The 21,950-nt window shown below is 36.0% G+C and overlaps 1 protein-coding gene across 1 annotated transcript in view; it reads right to left on the bottom strand.

Annotated features, from left to right (window-relative positions):
* grik3.S (glutamate receptor, ionotropic, kainate 3 homeolog S) overlaps positions 1-21,671 on the bottom strand; it is a 228,697-nt gene extending 207,026 nt beyond the window's left edge. The window contains exon 1 of the mRNA XM_041584018.1: positions 20,786-21,671. Within this exon, the coding sequence (XP_041439952.1) occupies positions 20,786-20,900 (115 nt within the window). The 5' untranslated portion in view covers positions 20,901-21,671. The remainder of the gene's footprint in view (positions 1-20,785) is intronic.
* Between the last annotated feature and the right edge of the window lie 279 nt (positions 21,672-21,950).

Here is a 21,950-nt window from a genome sequence, read left to right as displayed (position 1 = left end):
AGCAGCACTATTAACTGTAAAAAGAAATGTTCCCATGACAGTATGCCTTAAAGAAAAACTTGCATTACTACTTGAGCATGATTTACAACAATGGGGGCTATTTTGTGGTCAAAGTTTCCGCATTATGCTGGAATTCTGGGATGAGGAATGCTGTATTGTGGATATAAAACATGGAGATTTACCATCATTTTTGTGTTTTTTTCCAGCACTTGTGTTTGTAAATCAGCCTTCGAGTCATAATGCTAATGCCATCCCAATCATTATTTTTGTGGAGCAGAAATTGTTTAGATTAGGGGATCTTATTAAACTCAAATATTAAAAATCAAACAAGCAAAACTGATTCTTAAGATTGTGTAATACTATTTTTCTCCAAAGCCACCAGCGCTCCAAAACACTGAACCATTGTACAGTAGCTAAAGCAATCATTATACAGTTTTGAAATGGTTAATGGGATATTGAAAATGCCACCCAATCAGCCAAAAGACTCCACCGGGAAGTGGCACAGCGACTGTGCTTTGCATTTCAAGCAAGATTGACTGTATGGCATTGATGGATCACTTGAAAGTATTAGGCAGATACAAGAATTGATTAGTCAATAAATCAGCACCAGGAGTTCAAAAGAAACTATAGAACAAATATCATAAATCTTTCTGATAGAGAAAGGAGAGGGGAAGGTGTGATACAATCGTAGCCTTTTACAGGATTCATGTGTTTTTTTGATGCAGATAGGGGTCTCAACCTCTGTCATGTTTTAAAAGAAAAGCAATAAGGATTTAATACACCTAAATGTACAAGAAATGACAGGTTATGTGTGATGTAAAAATACACCGACATTGTATATGGACAAATCCTTTAAAAGGGACCTGTCACCTAGACATAAAAAGCCTTGTAATAAAGTTCCTTTTTAAATTAAGCTTTAAACCCAAATTATTTTTAATATGAAAACATCCATACCTGTTATAAACTCATTTAAAAGTCTCAGCTGTCAATCATATATTGCTTGCCCCTCCTCTTTGCCTTAGGCATAGGGCCGGGACAGGCAATTACTTTCACTTTCCATTCAGCACTTCCTAGATGTCATTGCTCTCCACACATTCTCCCTCCTTACCGTCTAATTGTGTAGCCAGTGAATGGGCAGGGATGTCAGGTTCCCCATTCTGGCACATAAACAAGTTTTTGGCATGAGGCAAAGCTTACCTTAATAACAGTGTCTACAAAATGGCAGCTGCCATCTTGCTGTGATTTTGAATTGCAAGACTTGAAAAAAACAAGATTTAAATATTTTTTTTTTAGTGTAAGTGACGTTTATTTTGTTTGGCTAACATCGTAAAATAGGATTTGGAATTAAGCAGACTTGTATTGCTAGTTTCCAGTGAAATTATCTAGGCATAAGGTCCATAAAATTCTGGTTGGAGATCCTTTTCTAAGATATACACCAACATTTTTAATAATTTTTTTTTTAAAATTGAGTTTTAACATTAAAGGAATGGAGTAGGAAAAGAAAGTAAAGAAAAAGAAAAATAGCTGGGATGATTCAAACCATGGAGTTCAGATATATTTGAATTTACTTGGGCATCTTCTGGTGATACAGTATTGTGTTCTAACATGAGCTCAGAATTCTCTGATAAATTTAAATCACATTCCCAAAATACAATTTTTCCATTCATGTATGTCATGCCAAAATGGTTTTGCCTTAGCCTGCAGCAGCTTCCTTTTATTCTGTTGGCTACTGCAGGGCACATATATCATTAGCACACCCAGTGACCCAGGAAGTTATCACATACAGGTATGGGGTGACACACTGCTTTTGAATTTTAAAACACATATATCAGCCCTATGGTATGGTGTAAATAACTGGTCAAACTGTCCATATTTAATTTTCCCATTTAGAAAATGGTAGACAATGGTTTTCCTGTATAGTTTCATATTTATAACTTATGTTTACAGGCCCCACCAGCCACTGAATAGTGACTGTCTATGGCATTTTACAGCAGCACCTCTGGCATTTGCCAGAATGCAGATTGCTAGTCTGGCCTGTATGGGCACCAGTAATCAATAATAATTACTAGCTTTCCTAGATGTACTTCATTCCAAGCATCTCCTGCCTCTCAGTCTTTGGGTGCAGATGGCACTGCCCCAGTGAATCTTTACTCAAGAGTTTTCTTTAAAGAGGTGCAAACTATCGACTCCTGGGGGCAAAGAGGAAGATAAATTATGATTTTTGCTAATTTGCTCCTGAAAATGTAGAGCTTGTTGTTAAGCAGTATACTGTGTAAATGTTTCAAATAATGGAGATTACTTTTTCTTGATAGTTAATTAAATCGTAAGAGTTTAGGTTTTATCATATACATTAAGAAAGGGATAGCTATAGAAAAAAGTAACTTGTTTTGTCATTGTCATTGAGGTAGCCTGGGCTGGCCTTTAAAGCATGCAGATTATCAGGGATAACAAATATTTTTGAGTATCTATTCTATCTGTCTACCATGGTTTCAGGTTCACTGGAAGAATATTTAATATATATTTTCTGTTTTAAATGCACTTTAGTTATTTGAGAAAAATGGTGATGTAAATAAATCAAATGTGTTTTTATATTGTGTGTCTGCAACTTTGAATTGGAACAACTAGAACCAAAGTGCAATCATAGAATAACATTAATTATATGTTATATTATGTAAATTGCCAGATTCATTGCTTACTGCATCTCTATAAAGGCACTATGTATGTCATGAGCAGTATCTATAACAACCAATAAGATGTTTGCTTTTAAAACAGGGGATCAGTAAATGCTACCTGCTGATTGGTTGCTATGGGTTACAGCACCTGGACAAACTTAGTGCCTTTTATTACATAACCTCATATGTGTCAAATGCCAATATGGGCGTAAAAACACAGAACAAATTAAGCTTAGTTTTATTTATTCACTTATTATTATTTATTACTTTTTTCATTGGAAATTGCAGATATGTTGAAGTAATGCCAAAATTAATTGTAATACAGTGGAATGGCAAATCTGCAAATTTAGTAGAATTTTATTGCATAAACTGAAATGAAAAAAAGCAAAGAGAGACATGTATAGTTATATGTTCATATAATACTCACAATTTGCATTCCTAATCCTCACCATGATTATTTAAAAGACATACTGTATGTAAACAAGAAACGTATAGTAAATTCCTTCCAGCATACACAAGGACATGAGATAAAGGTGGTGGTATCTCTCATTTACATCAAGCATTCTTGTGATATGGAGGATGAAAAGTCCATATCATAAAAGACAGCAGCTGTGATTTAACTTTGGATGAATAGTTTGCATTCAGTCATGGCCCAGTGATACAATACGTATTAGATTGTAATAAATGTTGAACATTCTGCCATTGTGAAGAAAAGAATATCCGTTTATAATGAAATGTCATCTATATAGCAGAAATCCATCCTATGCCCAGTGCAAGCATCCTCCTTTCCATTGACAGTTAATTGAAGACTTCAGCCTTAATGTCACGTGCATCAAATGCTATTGTAATCATTACCCTGGGATAAACAAAGGTCAAATGCTATGGTCTTAATTGTAAATAGAGTGCACAAATCAGCATATACATAACAGCATTGGCATTTGTGTGATGTATTGTCATTTTATGGGTGGATGCTTTCATTGAAACCTTTAAAAGCTGAACGGTACATTCAATTATATAAACCACTTTGTATTTTGCCTTGGATTTATACCAGGACTGGGGTTATTTTACAGGGATAGTATCAATGCCAAAGGCTGGAACTTTAACATTATATTTGTAGCAGAGTACAAACGTACTTAAAGTCTAGCAATTCAACAAATAAAGACCACAGTAGTAGGTTGTGTATCCCTGTTATTAAGAATGACGCTATAGTGAGAGATGAGTGTAAAGCAAATACTTTTCTTGATGAATAACAATTGTTTTTTTTTTTTTTTTTTTATTATGTACCAGATTTACATGATTCTGCTTTGAATCTGTTTTTTTTTTAAATGTGTACCTGCATGCTAAATACTGTATGTACAATTATTTAAAATTTGAACATCTGAACCTCTACCTGCAATGTGTTTAAAGGGGAAGGAAACTAAAAAACGAAGTAAGCCTTATCAGAAAGGTCCACCTAAATATACCAGTACCAACCCTCAAAGTAGTGCTGCCCTGAGTCTTCTGTCAAAAGAGACACTGCATTTCTTTCCTTCTATTGTGTATACATGGGCTTCTGTATTAGCCTTCCTGCCTTCAGCTTAAACCTCCTTGCCCCGGGCGTGTTTGCTCCTCTTCTCCTCTTCCCCTCCCCCCCCCTCTGCTGTAATTTGAGCCCAGAGCTATAAGTGAGCAGAGATAGACTCAGGTAGGAAGTGATGCCACACCAAGCTAATACTGCAGCTGCTATCCTAAACAAACAGAGAGCTTTCTCAGATATGGTAAAATATTCTACAGAATAAATATAGCATTCTAGCTTGCATTATTGCAGCTAATCTGTTGGCAATAAAATGCCTCTGTAGCTTTCCTTCTCCTTTAAATAGAAACAAATATTACTCTAGTTCCAGCCACAGTTACCTAACCTACTGTATAACAATGCATGAAAGCCAGTGCCCTGCATTAGGTCTATGAAATACAGATAAATTAGCCATAATCAATAGTTTTGAGTTTACACAACATTCACATACATTGGTTGTTTTCCAAAGCAAGATAGAGACATACATAGAGAATTTCTAATCACATAAGATAATGTTTTCAGTGAGTTAGTTTGTCAGAATTCAGTATCTGTCCTATTCAATATCCTATGCAAAATGAAGAGGAAATGTATTTCTATAATCACGCTCGTCGAGTGATGGGCAAATTTATTCACCAGGCATGGATTCACAGGCTGCTAATGTTTTCATGAAACTGTTGTGAAAATTCACTTTGGAAATATTTGCAGTGTCAAAAAAATCACATGCCAAAATTATTCGGACACCCATTGACTTTAATGCATTTGGACAAAAGAGTCACGCGTATAAAAATTGTTGCTCGCCAAAATTATTTTTACGCCCATCGTCTTCAATGCGTTTCGCAAATTGTTTGCCGTTTTTTTTGAGTTTCTAGAGTTTTTCAGTGAAGCAAAATGGGACAGATTCACTAATCACTGCGAACATCCTGTTTTGTGAGAAAAGGTATGTTTGTAATACAAATGCTACAGCCTAATGACACATTGTGTATAAAATATAATGCCTTGTTGATATGAATCATTTTGTACTCTTTAGAATGCATTTCTTTCTTGTAAGTGACAATAACCTTAATTTACATTAAGTGCAGAGATATTGAAGCCATTCATAAAAGGCACTTTGCACCCAATCATGCACTTCTATATTTGTGCACTGAAGGTCAATGTGTCTACCCAGTCTGAACTAATGAATAATACTGGATGGTGCAAACTGGATGTTGAAGTAATTCTAGGTTCCCATGGTGGGTTGTGCAAATAGCCACAACAGACTTAGCAAAGCACACACTATGGTTGGCATCCTAAAGTCAGAACAGATGCTAAGCACCCTGGTCTTGGCTCGTGCTTCCGCCTGTAACAGCCGCCTTTGGCCTCGGGAGGAGCCCTCAGCTACTCAGATGCCACCAAGTCTCATAATGAGAGGTGCAAGGCAAAAGGTTCTGACCAGGCAAAAGGGGTACAACGGTATGCAAAGTCTTTGGGCAGAAGGTCGTAGTACAAGGCGTTTAGGCAATAGAGTAGTCAGATCAGCCCGGGTCGGGGCAGGCAGAGAATAAACGTAGTCAGGCAGGCAAGGGTGAAACCAGGAAGTCAATCAGAGGGGATTTACCAGAAGAGGTAGTCAGTGATCAGGCAAGGGTCAGGATCCAAAGGTCAGAATAGTCAAAACCAGGCAGAGGTCACAACAGGAATCAAACAGGTTCAAAAACAGATTAGCACAAGCTCAGATAGCACCAGGAACAAACTCCTATGATGGGCAATGATAGAATAACTGAGCTCCCTTAAATACCCATTTGAATTTTGCACCCGCTTCAATAAAGCCAACAAGACGCGGGCGCGCCCTAAGAAGCCGCAATTGCGGCTGAAGAGGAGTGGTGCGGGTGTGTCCCCGCCACACCACTGGACCACCAGGTACAGTTTTTATTACAACACTAATGCCATTACCTCATTCATTGGCATGCTGGAGGTGAGGCAATCCCCAGTCTAACAGTGCCACATTGTGCACAATTTCAACACAAACAACTTGGGACAGGGCCACACTTTGCATACTGCACTTAATCTGTAAATAAACTGTAGTGAGTGTTGCAACCATGCAGCTGCATCATCAAGGAGATGACTATAGCTTAACTGCAGTACATTTACATTCATTCATTTTATTAAATATAAAAAACAATGCCTCTATTGCAGGCTCTGGAGATGACAGTGGTTTATGAATGACCTTGACACCTTTAAGCAGCTGGCTTTTAGCAATGGCACAATCCCTGCCAGGGTTTCCATACAGAACAGGAAGTATTGTTCAAAAGCTTTTAGCTGTGATAACTACTAAAGCACTATCCTTTTACCTAGCAAAATTCCAAGATGATGTCACAGTTGTCTGAAGCCTCCTACAGAGACTTTGCATATGCAAAACTCTAATTCACCCCCCACAACTATAGATGACTGGCATGCTTAATTAGGGATTAAACTTTACAATATAGACAGACAAAAAAAATCTCTTCATTACTTTCAGAAGGATTTGTTGCCTGAGTTGTTTGCAGACTAGATAATCAAATCTGCAAATATGCAATTTAAATAATTCATTTTCCAACAGATTTGGAGAAAAATGCTGCAATGAGAACCTTTAAATGTACACATGATACACCTCTGGATTTGCAACCACATTGTAAAACCTTCCTTCAATGGAAATCCCTCAGTTTTGGAAATGTGCAAGAAAATTTGTTGGAGCTTACTGGTCATCCTGGAAGTAACAACGACTGAACCCCACAGCTTCCATGTAATAATGGATATTTGCAAAGAGTCTATCCATGTATGCTGACAAATTCCAAATTAACTGATGTTTTGCCCACAGCCTGGAAACACAATGCTCAAGGTGGGGCTGTATAAAGTCATTGTAAGCTGCCCTGCTACTTTCTCTGTAGATAATACTATACTTTTCAACCAATATTCTACACACTTTAATATGTTTCTCCAGGTTTACTCCATATTGACGCAACCTGGAGTTTTAGGCATAAAACCCTTCCAACCTGATCACAGTTCGTTTAAATTGGTAAGATTTTTGGACATGAATTTATGACTCCCAAATTGGCGTTGGATAACATGCAATATCATGTTCCACATGTATCTTATTAGCCAATCTACCTAAGATATATTAAATTCATTTGCAAAGTCATAAATAAGATACAGTTGTAATGTTTAGCTGTGTCAATCCAGACTCTCTTCTGTTACATCTAAGAGTATAGTAAAGAGAACTAAATGAAAAATATACAGTAAGTGGCATGAATCACTGCTCAGTGATAAATCAAATTACAAAGCATGCTACTATGGTTCAAAAATTCCATTGACGTACAAATCAATTAGACCAGATTTCATGAACAATTTGTACCTTTCTTGATTCAACCCACAAAACGATTGTTCTTGAAATGAAAATTACAAACTAAATAATAACTGTTCTGGGGTCTAATGGTTTGGTACCAATACTGTTTGCTTTACAGACAAAATAATCAGTAAAAAAATATTCATATTTCAGGAAGACATAGTTAGATAGAGTGGCAGCAGAGGGAGAAAAAGACAGCAATGGCCTTGTATGAACTCATCAATGAGACTGCACCTCGAGGTGCTTCAAATTGCTTCATGTTAACTGTCATTTGTGAGCAGAGCTGCCGAAGAAGTAACCTTTATAGTAAGGATGAGAGAAGCTTCATCAGACAGTGACTCTGCTGTAGTTGCCTTATAAACTCATTTCAGCACATGCTGTCATCTTGTTAAAGACAAGTGAATTATTGCTGTATCGATCCTCAGAATGTCTAAAGTGATTTAGCAACAGATAGCATATTAAACTGTTACTATGCAGGTCAGTAATAATTACATTTTGCAGGTTAGAGGCTAGACTTTTTTATGTGACCTTTAAATAAAAAATAAAAAAAGTTTACTACTTTCCTCAATCAAGTAAACATAATACCACTATTATACTGACGACTATTAAAAACTAAAAACAAATAGTGATTGATTACACTTTGATAGGATAAGAAAAGGCAGCTGTTTATTAACATGTATGTAAATATACAGTATCTGATATACATGCAAGTTACGTATAGGGTCCCCTCTATGCTCTGTGATAGCACATCACACATTTTTAATTCATAATAATACAGAAAAATTACTCTTCGTTGCCTGTCCCATTATCACAGATGGAACAATCCATTGTTTACCCTGGATTTGGAGGCCTTATACTAAAACTTATCAAAACATAATAAAGCTTTTCTATTGAATATATGTTAATGGGTCTTAAAGGTTTTAATTGGTACCATTGTTGCTGAACTTACCTAATGATGCATGCTTTCTCAAGTAACAACAAAAGCAGATCTTATGATGTTTTTTCAGTGACCTCAACCATTAGAAGCTTTTTAGCCACACCCATTTCACCCACACTCACAGCCATTACAAACTGAAAACTCTGTTACACACCGAGTTGATTCACCCTTATTGATGGTATAAATACAGATAACTAATGAAAAATAGAGGAGAGTTGACAGGTGTCTTTCTCTGTTCCTTTTTTCACCTTCACTTTCTCAAAACCATCTGCTCTGGTCCCTAATGTTTCTAAATTACTAATTTACTAATCTATCAATCAACAGGTACAATGTTTGTTCCAGGTATAATAGTCCACAAGAGCCAGGCAACAAGTGCCATTTACTGGTCCACTCCAGTTAGAATAATGAAAGAAAACTGGTTAACGTGAGCTTATAGACCTGTGGCAGACTACTATTATACTTTTGAGACAATGATATTATGAATCCATAAAAGAAAATAACAATCTTCCCTAATAAATTGGTGTAGACACACCTCAACCTCTGATGTCCTCTGCCACAATCGTTTCTCAGTCCTTAGAGCATGGTACTGGGAAGCAGTGAAAATATAATGGGTGGATATAACATACAGTATTTGTGTCACACACTGCCCTCTACTGATATTTAACTATTACTAAATCCCTCTTTACACAATTATTTTCAGGACTGTGCCAGCACATCAACTGCTCATACACACATTTCTCACTTCATTGGTAAACAAGTTATACTTCTCCGTATTTCTGGCTACAAAGCTCTGTATAAATAAATAATAACTGCTGTAACTGGGAAAGGTCTACAAGAGATTTGGAGTTAGAAACACCCAAGTTGTTTCTGAGTAATTTTCTTCTGCTGCTTGAGCACAGCAGGTGAATTAAATTAAATGGAATACCAACAACTAAAATAAAAGACCATAAAGTGCACACTGAATTGTTATTTTTTTTTAAATTATGTTTTCTGTAGGTATGCATGCTTTACAAATTCAAAGACTCATGGGACACATATTTCTACGTTTCAGCTTAACTGACTTACCAACTATAGATAATTTTATTGACAACTCATTAATATTATATCACAGCATTTTAATTAGTTAGAATGTACCTACTGTAATGGTACCCAGCTACAGCAGATTAAATGCAATAATGTGCAGCATGTCATCTGTTTTCCTTCTGCTACCCTGGTATGCCTGGGGTGGTGGAGGATGTATGATTGCACATAGGGGTGTACCACTAGAAACAGAAGAACCACAGTCTGCTGGAGGGCTCAATTATTTTTACTGGCATCCACTTTCAGTGGAGATGCGTTTGTTTTTGGTCTTGGGTGTGGAAAGCTTCTTAAAAGATTTTACTGTGTTGCCCAACAATTTTTAGTAACCCCAATGGAACACCAGAGGTCCATGTACTATATACAGTATGTGTAATACATGTGGACTACTGCCAGTGAAACAAGAGTTATAATCTAGAATCCCAGTTGTGCAAAGTTAATTATGCCTATTCATAAATAATGTAACTGACCCATATATTGTGGTACAGCTTTTTAAGTGCACTCACCCACAGCAACCAATCATAATGTTGAGCACTCATGATTCACAGGCCAAAGAAGAATCAAGGCTTACCAAACACTGGGGCTTTAGTGGATTTAGCAGGCAAATCATGAGCATAAACAGAGAATTTTCCAATCTGGCAATACTGGAAAAATAATGCAATTAATTATGTAACCAGTCCTTGTTGTTAGGGGTTGATAAGATACATAACCTATATCTAAGAGTGCTTTCAGAGAAATATGTATTTATTTTTACTATTACAAAATAAAAAAATTGTTGGAAGAAAGAGGCAGATCTAATGGAAAGTTGGAGACATCCAGACAAAAGATTAATTATCAATGCATAACCTGTTTCATTAGGTGATGTGATAATATATTCTGCCCATGTAGTGTCTTAGCCTGCATTTTGATATTCTAAGAAGGTTTACCTTTATTTGGTAAAACATTCAAAAGGTGGAAAATCAACAAAAATACTGTCATTGTATACAGTCCATATATGGGTATATATGCATTTGTATATAGAAGCACAATGGCTGCGATCTGAGCAGAAATCACAGAAACACTAAGAACATTTGAGCCAATATCTATAGTTAAAATGTATATCACGTTAAATCTATTCCCCAAATAAAAAAAAATATTAAAGGGGAACTATCGCGAAAATAAAAATATGATATAAGCTTCAGCATACTGAAATAAGAAACTTTCTAAACTAGTATTCTGTACTGATTGTGAAATAATCAAGTTTATCTTCACTATTCCTCTTCAGTCTCTCTTCATGCAGGAGTTGAGTGTCAGTTATTCATTGACAGTTAGATCCAATATATCTTTTGGGGTGATCATTTTGCTTAGAGGATGTAGTAGAGCTCACTCTATTAAAATCACCAGAAATCTTGTCTCTCTACATGCAGAATTTGTGCAAAAGGTGGGTTTGTTCGATTTTGTTTGTCCTGGAATCAGTTATTTGAATGAGGTCTAATTCATCTGCTAGGAAAGGGAGTCCCTTATAAAAGATATATTGAAACTAACTGTTACCCAACTGCTTCATGAAGACAGAATGAAGAGAAACAGATGCTGAGAGAGTATTAGTGAGCATAAACTTGATTATTTCAAAAACAATGCTGAATATTTAATTGATTGTGTTTCCAAAATTTCTTATTTCAACATGCTGAAGCTTATATTACATTTTTATTTTCGCAATAGTTCCCCTTTAAACTATCACTAGATACATTGGTATGTACAGTACATTTCCAGATCTAAACTATATAAGCAAAAGCCATGAAAGTATGCAAATGTGGTATTTCCAATATAGTGAAATATTTGCAGTTGGGTTTATCATTTGTGTTTGTCTTAAAAGTCAGTTTTTGTTATTGTGACTTTATGAAGTTCACAAATTTATAGTTGGCATATTAGCATGCAATCTCAAGCAGAGGCTGTCTTTTTTAATGTAATGAAAATCCAATTCCTCCCCCCCCCAAAAAAAATAGGCAAAAATATGCTGAATGAGATAATCTGTAAATACTTTGGATCCTTGTAAGTATGAACAGGTAAAATTGTACATGCATTGGTTTAGGGAAAAAAATAAGTAGAAGTCTTTTAAACAGCAACATCAGCAACAAATGTGCTTAATGCAGTAAGTGGGAAAAAAAATCACAACTTTTTTTATTTGAGATTACAAGAACGCTTTGGTACAAGATACTCCTGGCCATTTTCTCTTGGGATGCTTGGGATTTAAATTGTTATGTACCATTTCTACACACTTATTTGTTTATTTATGTTACTGATACTTGCTAACACCATTTACTATTGTCTCTTTTGCAAGAATATATTGTAGACTAGTGGTACACATTATTTATATTCATTCATACATGCATAAATACACAACTTTTCATTGGGAAGCCTTTATACATGTATGCTTGTATGTAAGTATGTACAAATATATTTTATTAAGTATCGCTATTAATGAACACAGCACTGTACAGAAGAACAATAAATTAAACAGGGGTCAAAGTACAGTTAATTTAAGATTAAATGCTAAGTGTTAGAGACAAGAGCAAGGAGTTCCTTGTCCAATGGAGCTTACAATCTAAGTGTGTTGGAAACTTACAGACACAAATAGAAGGGTTACAATGTGAGTGCTGCGGGTTACAGTGGTTGTCACTGCAATATATGTATCATAACTGGGCTAAATGTTATGCATGTGCTCCAAGAGGTAGAATTGCATTCCAAATATAAGGAAGAGCAAGACAGAAAGGTTTCATGCAGGCAACAGTAGCCGTAGTGGGGCTGTGACCAAGCAATGGTTCTAAGAGCAGAGGAGGCAGCCAGGAACATGTGGAACATTAAGGCTTTGAATTTTAGTCTTTGTTTTATGGGAAGCCATGAAAAGTACTTAAACAGCAGAATGGCCTGTATTCTGTTAGATGAATGAGCAGAATTATAGCAGCAGTATTTAATACAGACTGTTGTGGGGAGAGATGGAAGTTAAGGAGGCCAGTTAGTAGTAGGTTACAGTAGTCTAGGGGGTGTTGGTTGAGAGCATGCATGAGATTTTGGCAATGTTGCATAAGAAGAACTGATTTTGAGAGCAGTTTTTTAACAAATACCAAGTGAATTTTTATAACAGAAAACTTGTCCTTCCGTCCCCAACAAGCCAAATATTTAAATTAAAATTGGAAATGACAGTAGACATGTGGCTTTTCATACATACATGCATAAGGATGCTACTGCTCCCATATAAAACCATGTAAAAACGAGAACCAATTTTCCTGTTTCCTGGCCTGCAGCCTTCAGAAAAGATAAAGGGAAACATTTTAATCAGGGAAGCTAGATATGTTTTAATAATATCAATCACAAGCTCTCCTGAGAGAACATATATTGTAATGTAATTAATATTGTTTATTTGTAACCTTTATTTATTTTATGAAGCAACACAATTGTGTATTTTGCAGCATCCATTTGCAAATAAAATGCTGATTGCCCAATCCCAATCTTGAATATTGGAATGTTGTACAGGTATGGGATCCATTATTCGGAAACCCGATATCCAGAAAGCTCCGAATTATGGAATGGCCTTCTCCCATAGACTCCACTATTATCAAATAATTCACATTTTTAAAATTGATTTCCTTTTTCTCTGTAGTAATGAAACAATACCTTGTACTTGATCCCAACTAAGATACAATTAATCCTTATTGGAAGCAAAGCAATACTTTTGGGTTTATTTAATGTTTAAATTATGTTTAAGTAGACTTAAGGTTTGGAGATTCAAATTTCCCTTATCTAGAAAACCCCAGGTCCCGAGCATTCTGGATAACAGGTCCTATATCTGTACTGAAAACTTGTAATAAACTTACCAACAGAAACTCCACTCAGGGGAAAACTTCACTGCGACTAAGCTCCCCTAGACAGACATAGGTCCTATGTCAGACTCTTTCATGCATCCACAAATAAATGACCCCACCCTGTCCCCACCAATGCTTCTCTTGAAGTTGAAGTCTTTACTTTCCTGTCCCCACACAGACACCTCCCCTTTGTTTTAGCATTTACTCTATGGGGCCCATTTATTAAAAACAAGACATCTCAACTTTTTTTTGTGATTAAATTTTGACCAAACATGAACTCAGACATTGATACTGGTCTCCCCCATGTCTAGTGCCAGCTGATTATAGTTTTGATTTGTTTTTAGCTGGCAGGAAAAAAAATTGTGTCCATGCTAAAAAAAATGTGCATATAGTTTTGAGATATATAAAGGTTTATTAGTACACTCATATCAGATTTCATTAAATTAAAAATCCAAAATGGTCTAGAAATGTTCAAATGGTACAACAATAGTCAAGGATTAATAGCATGAAGGATTGGTTTGCAGCAGGGAAAAGGTGAGGAAACCACCATATAAAATAAAAGGTACAAAGTATGCCCAGGTGTAGTAACCATAACAACAAAAAGATGCCTGTTGCAGACTCTTAATAATCAAAAACCTGTAATTAAAAAACCCTGTGCTATGCATTTAAACACAACAAAATTGCTAACTAAACATGAAAACATGCTCAGATACTGTAAAAACCCTTTCTAGTACCTTTTTAACTCTACTTATACATTAAATGGCCGTGGAGTGCTCCCACAGTCCCTTATTCAAAAGTACAATTTGTAAGTCTTATCAGGATTTTATATGTCATTGTCTGCCATCAGTCATAAAAGATTATTCAGTATGAAAGAAGTAGACTAAAAATCTGAGCAAAATAAACAATGAAACCAACAGCCACTGCATCCTTCTTAGCTCTGCATTTTATAAACACCAGGGTAGGAATTTTAAGGCGATTCAGTTTTAAAAAGCTAAACTATACAAATATGCATTTACAGAAACAGAACATTATCAGCGCTCTAGCGCCTTGACCTTTATAGATTCATTGAATAGATTCCCAATAGATTTAGCAAAGAAATCACACATGTGTTTATGTTTATATATTTCTAGTTCATCTTTCACAAAAGATAATAATTATATTTTGAGGGGTTATTCATACTTATGGTTCTGACATTCAGTTTCAGAAACCCCATGACGTATACATTTTCTATCTATCTATCTATCTATCTATCTATCTATCTATCTATCTATCTATCTATCTATCTATCTATCTTTCTATTTATCAATTCATCTAAGAAATGCTAACTACTAGCACAGTCACATATTCTTTATGCAAGCCCCCTTAAATTCTTCCTCTGCCACCCCAATTACTTTTTCCATTGCTTTGATGTTGCAACAGCAGGTAGTTTCTACTGTGCTGTGTATCAGGGATATTCCTGCGTAGAGGCGCTGGTGTAGAGGCAGACTAATCCTGAATGAAAATCAATATGTTTGGGGTTTTTCCCTGCAGAAAGCAAATGACTTTAGACAAGTGGTTTAGTGTGCGCCAGGGATACATCACATTTGGGAAATGGATTTTAGATGGAACCACACTGTTAAACTGAGAACGGTAACAAAACGGTGCTACCGATTCTCTTAGACAAATATAGCAGCAGTGCTTTTTTTGGTATGTGTGTACATGTGTATAGTATGCTGAGTTCACATAAACAAGGATACCTTTTTATTTGTAATTCATAATTTAGGATATATATATATATATATATATATATATATATATATATATATATATATATATATATATATATATATAATGCAATTTACTCATGACCAATTGCTTCTTTTGCTGTCTTTTTGCTCATCCATTTCCCCTCCCTCCCTCCTCCTAAGGCATATCTTTCAATACTGCCTTCTGGCTCGCTTCCATAGTGATAGCCTGTCTAGCTCTTACGTGTAGCTGTAGAGTAGCTGCAAACTCTGCCAGCACTCCTGTTTGTGCAGCGTGCAGAATTGCAACAGTGAGAAAAAAAATTGAATGCACTCGGTTTAGATGAGTAATTTATATCGCCCATAAGATTAATTAAAAGATAAAAGCCTGTTAGTGGAGTTGCTAAAACATGACATACTTCTCTGCATTATTTCAGATGAGCTCTATCTTGCTCTAGATCTCAGTAACACATTTTAGCTATATATCTGAGCAGAACCTTTTGGTCCCATACCATGTATTTATGGTAAATAATGTCAAACACGCTTTGCGTTATAGAATAATAGTGACGTGCAGAGATGGTTGATATCATATCTTATGAAAACATAATTTATTCTGCACTTCTAAAGATTGGGGCAACAATGTGTAACTGCTGATTTACTTTTAATGTTGTTCACTAATTGTCCTTGGATATAAGTGAAGAAAAACCACAATTATACATGGTTTATGGGGTTATCTGCCTGCCATTGACATCAATATCAAATATAAAGTAAAACAATAATAGTACACCCAGTTTTGTGGTAAATGTAGGTATTAACAAGAGGTATCTACATTTCCAATATATGTACCATGGCAGAGGTGTGATGCTTTATTTGACCATTTATAATGCACCTTTGTCCTTTTTGCCAGACAGTAAGATGTAAGGGGCTACATGAGTTTTAAACCACGTATTTGATACTTGTCCTTTTAAAAAATAGAATCCTTTTGCATATATATTAAAGAAATACTGTATATTCGATGTAGGCGGAAAGTGCTACTGCAAGTGTTTATTGACTGATGATAAAAGTAGTCTCTTTCTGTCTGCTTTTCCTTTCCTATATTATTTCTTCTGCCAATAAAGTCATAACTAATGCAACTATTAATAAGAGAAAGGGAAAGAAAGAGGGAGAGTCTCAGACAAAAAAAAAAACAGAGAGGGGTAGTGACATATTACTATGATATCTTCGGCAGAAAGTCTGCATAGCAAAGATGCTTGGGCTTCCTCTCAATGACTTTTAGCAGAAGCGAGTCCATTATCTAATAGCAAGGTGGGTTGTTTTGTTAACTGGCTAATATTCATTAAAAATAAAACGTGATTAAAGTCATGTTAAAGACTCCTACAATGTAATGGATGCAATAGAAATGTTTACAGCATAGATTTAGAGGGATTCCGGCAAAGGAACAAAAGCATGTACATAGTGATGATGGATAAGGTGAATAAGGAGAATTGGAGAGGGATGTTTGTCATGGAATGGGTGTCAATGGGGTGGAAAAAAATGAAGGAATCAGAAGTATTCAAAAAAAATTTAAAGACATTTTCTTGAAAATCCTGCCTTTAGAAATAATGTACACAGATACAATACAGGGAAACAATAGTGTCACAAATGACCTTTAACCTGTACCCTTTTTAATCATTAATGTTTGATTTTCTTAAAGAGAACTTTTGCAATGCAGACTAAAATGTACTTATGTATGCTTCATACAAGAATTTCAGCCATTATTTGATATTTATCGGTCTTTCTATTCCTGATCCAAATGCTAAGCCTTATGTTAAAATGCAGTAAGAGAGGCCACAATGACGCAACAACTACTAATCAAACAGATAAAAGTTCAAAGCTTATACCAGCCAAACAGTATTTTAAAAAGTTTTAGAATACTAAAGTTTTGAAGGAAAAAAATATATAGTTGCAGTAGAGCAAAATAACAGGGGATACATGAAAATAATTAAAGTTTTGTATTGAAACCCACATTTTTTTAATTATTAATAATTAATAATAAATTTTGCCTTAGGTTTAAGCTGTGTGAATTTTACACTGAATGATAAGAGTTTAGAAAAATAAATTCTGGCAGTTATTAGTAATAAAAAAAGAGGTGGAAGCAAAGAAGGACAATGAAAAAGAATGAAGGTTTAGTTCATTATAAAAAGGTCATGATAAACTGGATCTTGAATGACAAATTGTATCCAAATGCTACACATACTTTCAAAAATGGTAATGTACGAAAAACAGCCGGAGAAAATATCATTCCACTTTTTTCCCCTCTTTTTGTCTTTGTCTCCTGTGTATTCCTGTCCTCTCTGTTGTCACCGCAGTGTTCCACAGGTTGGCAAATAATGTTCGACATCCGTCAGAGATGAGTACAAAAGCTATGCTCTATTATTTTGTTGGTCTCAGAAGAAGCAAAAAGACAACAACATTCTGGGCAGCAGCCAGATTTGACAATGGCAGGTCCTTACCATCCAGAGAAAACTCAGCGTGGCAGTCATGCAAGTCCCATTGGAATTTTAAAACATCAACAAAGGAAAAAAAAGGGTTTTTTTTTATATTCTTGGACAAAAAAGTATCATATATTTCACATCTAGTCACTGTTATATTTGTTCTGAAAATCTTATCTGAAAATATAAGTATGAAAATACTGTATATATATATATGTGGTTGAACTAGAGTCATTTGAAACATTAACTTGCATTGTTGCAATACTACTATCCTGTGCCGTGAAGTAAATTCATGAATCCGCCACTCTTTATTTGAAATGAATATTTATCATATAACCTCCAGCTCCACAGTGTAATGTCTCATGATGATGAACATTATTTTATTTATTCAAGACCATCAGCACATACCCAAGAGGAAAATACCTTGTCTAGTATAGGGATGTAACTGGATGATAAGAAGGGAGAGAGAGTGATACAATATGACCTCAAATGCAGCTGGGATGCATTTGCACACTTATTTCTACTGTTACTGTAACATTTTTATTGTTTAAAAAAATGAGGTAAAAATATCCATGGAATAAATATTTTTCATCAACGTCCGTTCTTGCCTTTATTAGTTTACTCTGAGGAAATTTGGTGTACATTCTCAGGGCTTATAGAGTGCCTGGTCCTTTAAGAATAATTTCCAGCATGGATCTTTTTTTTTCTGTTTGCCTATTTTCGTCCTTGTTTCTGGCTAATGCAAACATTAAAACATTCCACCCCAGCTTTCACTGTTCCTGTGACGTGTTGCAGTCAGTGATCCTTGTTCTACCTTGGCATTCACCTATAATCAGGCTACTGTTATGTCTGATTTATGCAATTTTAATTCCCATACTTCAATGGGTTGTCTAAAACCGGCAGAAAGGCTGGCCAAGGATCCAACACTCCATCAAACTCTTTTTCGTTGAATTTTTGGTTCAGTGATGAGCCTAGGCTCTGCTTTAAAAACCCTGGCACATATACCAATAACATAGTAAATCTCAGCTCTCTCTGCAACCGTTTACAGAAACAAAGCATACAAAGTGTCTTACTATGAAATATGATCTACTCTATCCACAGCAATTTCCAATATTATTCAGACATTGAATAAAGAAATACAATTTGCAGGTACAGTACCTCAACTTTCAAAACAAATCCCAATGATGAATTATTAACTTCCTTTTGGCCTATTTAAAAGTAAACAGGATTTATAACATTTAATCTAAATTAACTGCTACCACATAATTTGTGCATCATTACAATTAATTCATCCAGCGGCAGCAGCTCCCTAGACACACTCTTTATCTACTCTCGCTTTTCCTCTGTGTGTACTGGTCTTTTGTTCATTGACTCATTGGATGTTTTAAGGTCCTCAAAATAAAATGCAAAGAAAAACTACCAATAATTTCCTGATTGTTCCTAATTATGCCTTCACAAATACCCCATTACTATTTTTTTTTTTTATTGTCCTACATAGAGAGAGAGAGAGAGGTTAAATGAGGGGAAATATACTGTTGGTAGCTCTGAATGTTTATTGATGCACTGAAAACATTTCCAGTGTCAAGTTTAGATCGCTTGCAGATGCATTTTGAAAAAAATGCAGAAATCCTTTAACTGCGCAGTATATATATATATATATATATATATATATATATATATAGAGCTTAAATGAGGAGAAACCTTTTATTTTGTGGCAGTGCACATACAGTACACATTAAACTGGCTTTTTGCTGTAGGTGTTTGTGTTCCAATATATCATCTATAAATGCTTGATTTGTTTCACAATTAAAAAAAAAATAAACTGATACATAAGTGATAAAATAGAAGAATTGTAGGCGTGGGTTTAGTTCATGCTAAACTTAAAATGCTATTACACTGATATAGTTCTTTCCTTTACTTTTACTGTCATGAATTTAAAACTTCATGCAATTTTTTTTGCAATTAAATCTTCAGCAGCAGTATCAGCAGCTGCAGCACTATATTCTTCTTAAAGGTCCCACGTGTACCCTAAATAATAATGATGACGAATGTATCAGACTTAAGTATTTTTTCAAATACAGTGATTTATAAATATCCCTGAGACATTTATATATAATTATATATAAGTATATATTATTATATATACCTGGCAAAGTCTGACTTTAACACCTTATCCCTTGAGAATAAAAGATTGACATGAACTGACAACACAGCACTTGGGGTGTTCTCTTATGTTGCAGGCCCTGCTGTCAGTGTAAAGTCTGTGTTATTTAAATCACCAAAATTAGGGATACTGATATTAGTAAATTACCTTGGAGTAGATTAAAATCCCCTGGTTTGGACCCCGACAGTATGCTGATGCTAACCCATTATGACACTATTTGTCCTTGGGGGAACAAAGAGATAAATGGCCACCCAAGGTCAAAAAGTGAAGGCGGTGGGTAGTTTATAAAATAAATGTGAATCTGACATTAACTGAATCATGCCCGACCTCGGCTGGAATGCCTAGACAAAGTTTGCTATGCTTAGAAATAATAGCATGACTTATCAAAGAATACAACGCCTGGTGAATATAATGCAAGTCAGCAAGTCAACAGACTGCATATCAGATCGTAAGACTGAGACCTCACTAACAGCGAAGGGGCAAAAATGCTTTCTGTTAGCAGAAATATTGAATATGCAATAAAGCTGGTAAAATCAATTTCATAATTAGACAAAAGTGATCCTTTCGTGTAAAAAACCCACTTCTTCTTTGCACGACGCACCCTTTCTGTAACTGGTGTTTTAGTGCACCCAACTTCCGAAGGTGCTTCAGTGTATTCACATGCAACTTACAACCTACAGTCACCAGTAGAGATTGATAAAGAGTATTCCAGTTCTTTGTCCTTAGGCACAACAGGAATACAAATGCAGCAGAACTGGGGTGAGATAAGGTGTCTGCAAGCTCAGGTCTCAAGAATACATTTGCAGGGCAAGGTGCAGGTTGAAGTGTCTCTAAGCATCATTTTGGGTCTGGCTGCTCAGGACCATAACCATGAGAGACAACCCTTTCACCACCAGAGGGGACAGCAACACTTTCTAGTATGCTGCTGCACCCGTGACAGTTAAGGGACATTACAGCATAACAGAAAGACAGAATGGCATGCAGGACTTACCTATGCGAATAACATGTGGCATTCCTTGACAGCTCTGAAGCCAGAAAACGTAGCAGAACCATACTGCCCAGTATTGTAAAACCATACGCCACAAATAGAGCCAGTAATGTGTCATTGTTAGGACCAAAATCCCCCAAAGTTAAGTTAATATGGAATTCCCTGGGACTTCCTCTGCTGTTTTAAGATTCCAGTAATAGCCCAAGATAGTCACAGCTGGATGCCTCTGCACTGCACATGTTAGCAGACTCTCCCCAAGCCTGTGCAGATGAAATCAAAGGTTACGATGATATTACCACTAACAACATACAGCTTTTCTATTTAGCTGTGTTCCAGCGATCTCTGCTGCTCCCAGTCCCATTCACCTGCTGGAGACTAGATGCTTACATGCAGTCCTCATTGATGCTATCAACTGGTCTTTAGCAAAGCTGTGGAGTGGAATCCCAGACATAAGAAATCAGGAGCTCTCTGGGGTATAGAGAGAAATAGAAACAGATGCAGGAGCCATTCTGCAGAGAAAAGAGTGAAAAATATAGACAGATATATATTTCCCTTCTGTGGCCTCACAGATTTTGTAGAAGTGAGAGAATTGGAGTGACAAAAGCAGACGTACTCAGGCAGGCTGCCTGCTCCACATGCAAAGCAGCTCCCATCTCATGACTGTGATTTGTTCAGTGGGTGAATACAATTCATTCCACTTCTGTATAGTCTTAGGGGTGGAGGGTGTAGTGCAAATGTAGATAAACAGGAGAGGGATGCTGGATTACAAATAAATCCTAGACATTTAAAATAAGAGCTTCAGCTGCATACACAAAAGCGACTTCTAACCCCCCTCTTTTTTTTTCTTTTTAGAAATAAACGACTCGGTTCGAGCGGTTATTGTGGCAGATCTTGCTTGGCATTAAAACTGGTTCACTGGTTGTGTGGCACATGCATGTGTATTGGCAATAGTGCTCTGAGGGTGTAAGAGGGGGTGTGGTTATAAGGGAAGAGGCTTTGGATACTGCAGAATCTTTTTTTTTCTCCTTGACTTGGCAATTGGCACCAGATCAGTGCGTGTTAACCTCTTGTGCGTAGAAACATCAGCAGTAGTTCTAAAAAGTTAAGCACTAAACCTGGGGAAGATGCTCTGGAAAACCGACAGAATCAATGCAGGGTTTTAAAAATA

Source organism: Xenopus laevis, chromosome 2S (genome assembly GCF_017654675.1).
Source record: "Xenopus laevis strain J_2021 chromosome 2S, Xenopus_laevis_v10.1, whole genome shotgun sequence".
Classification (NCBI taxonomy): domain Eukaryota; kingdom Metazoa; phylum Chordata; class Amphibia; order Anura; family Pipidae; genus Xenopus; species Xenopus laevis.
This window is presented reverse-complemented; position numbering and strand designations above follow the sequence as displayed.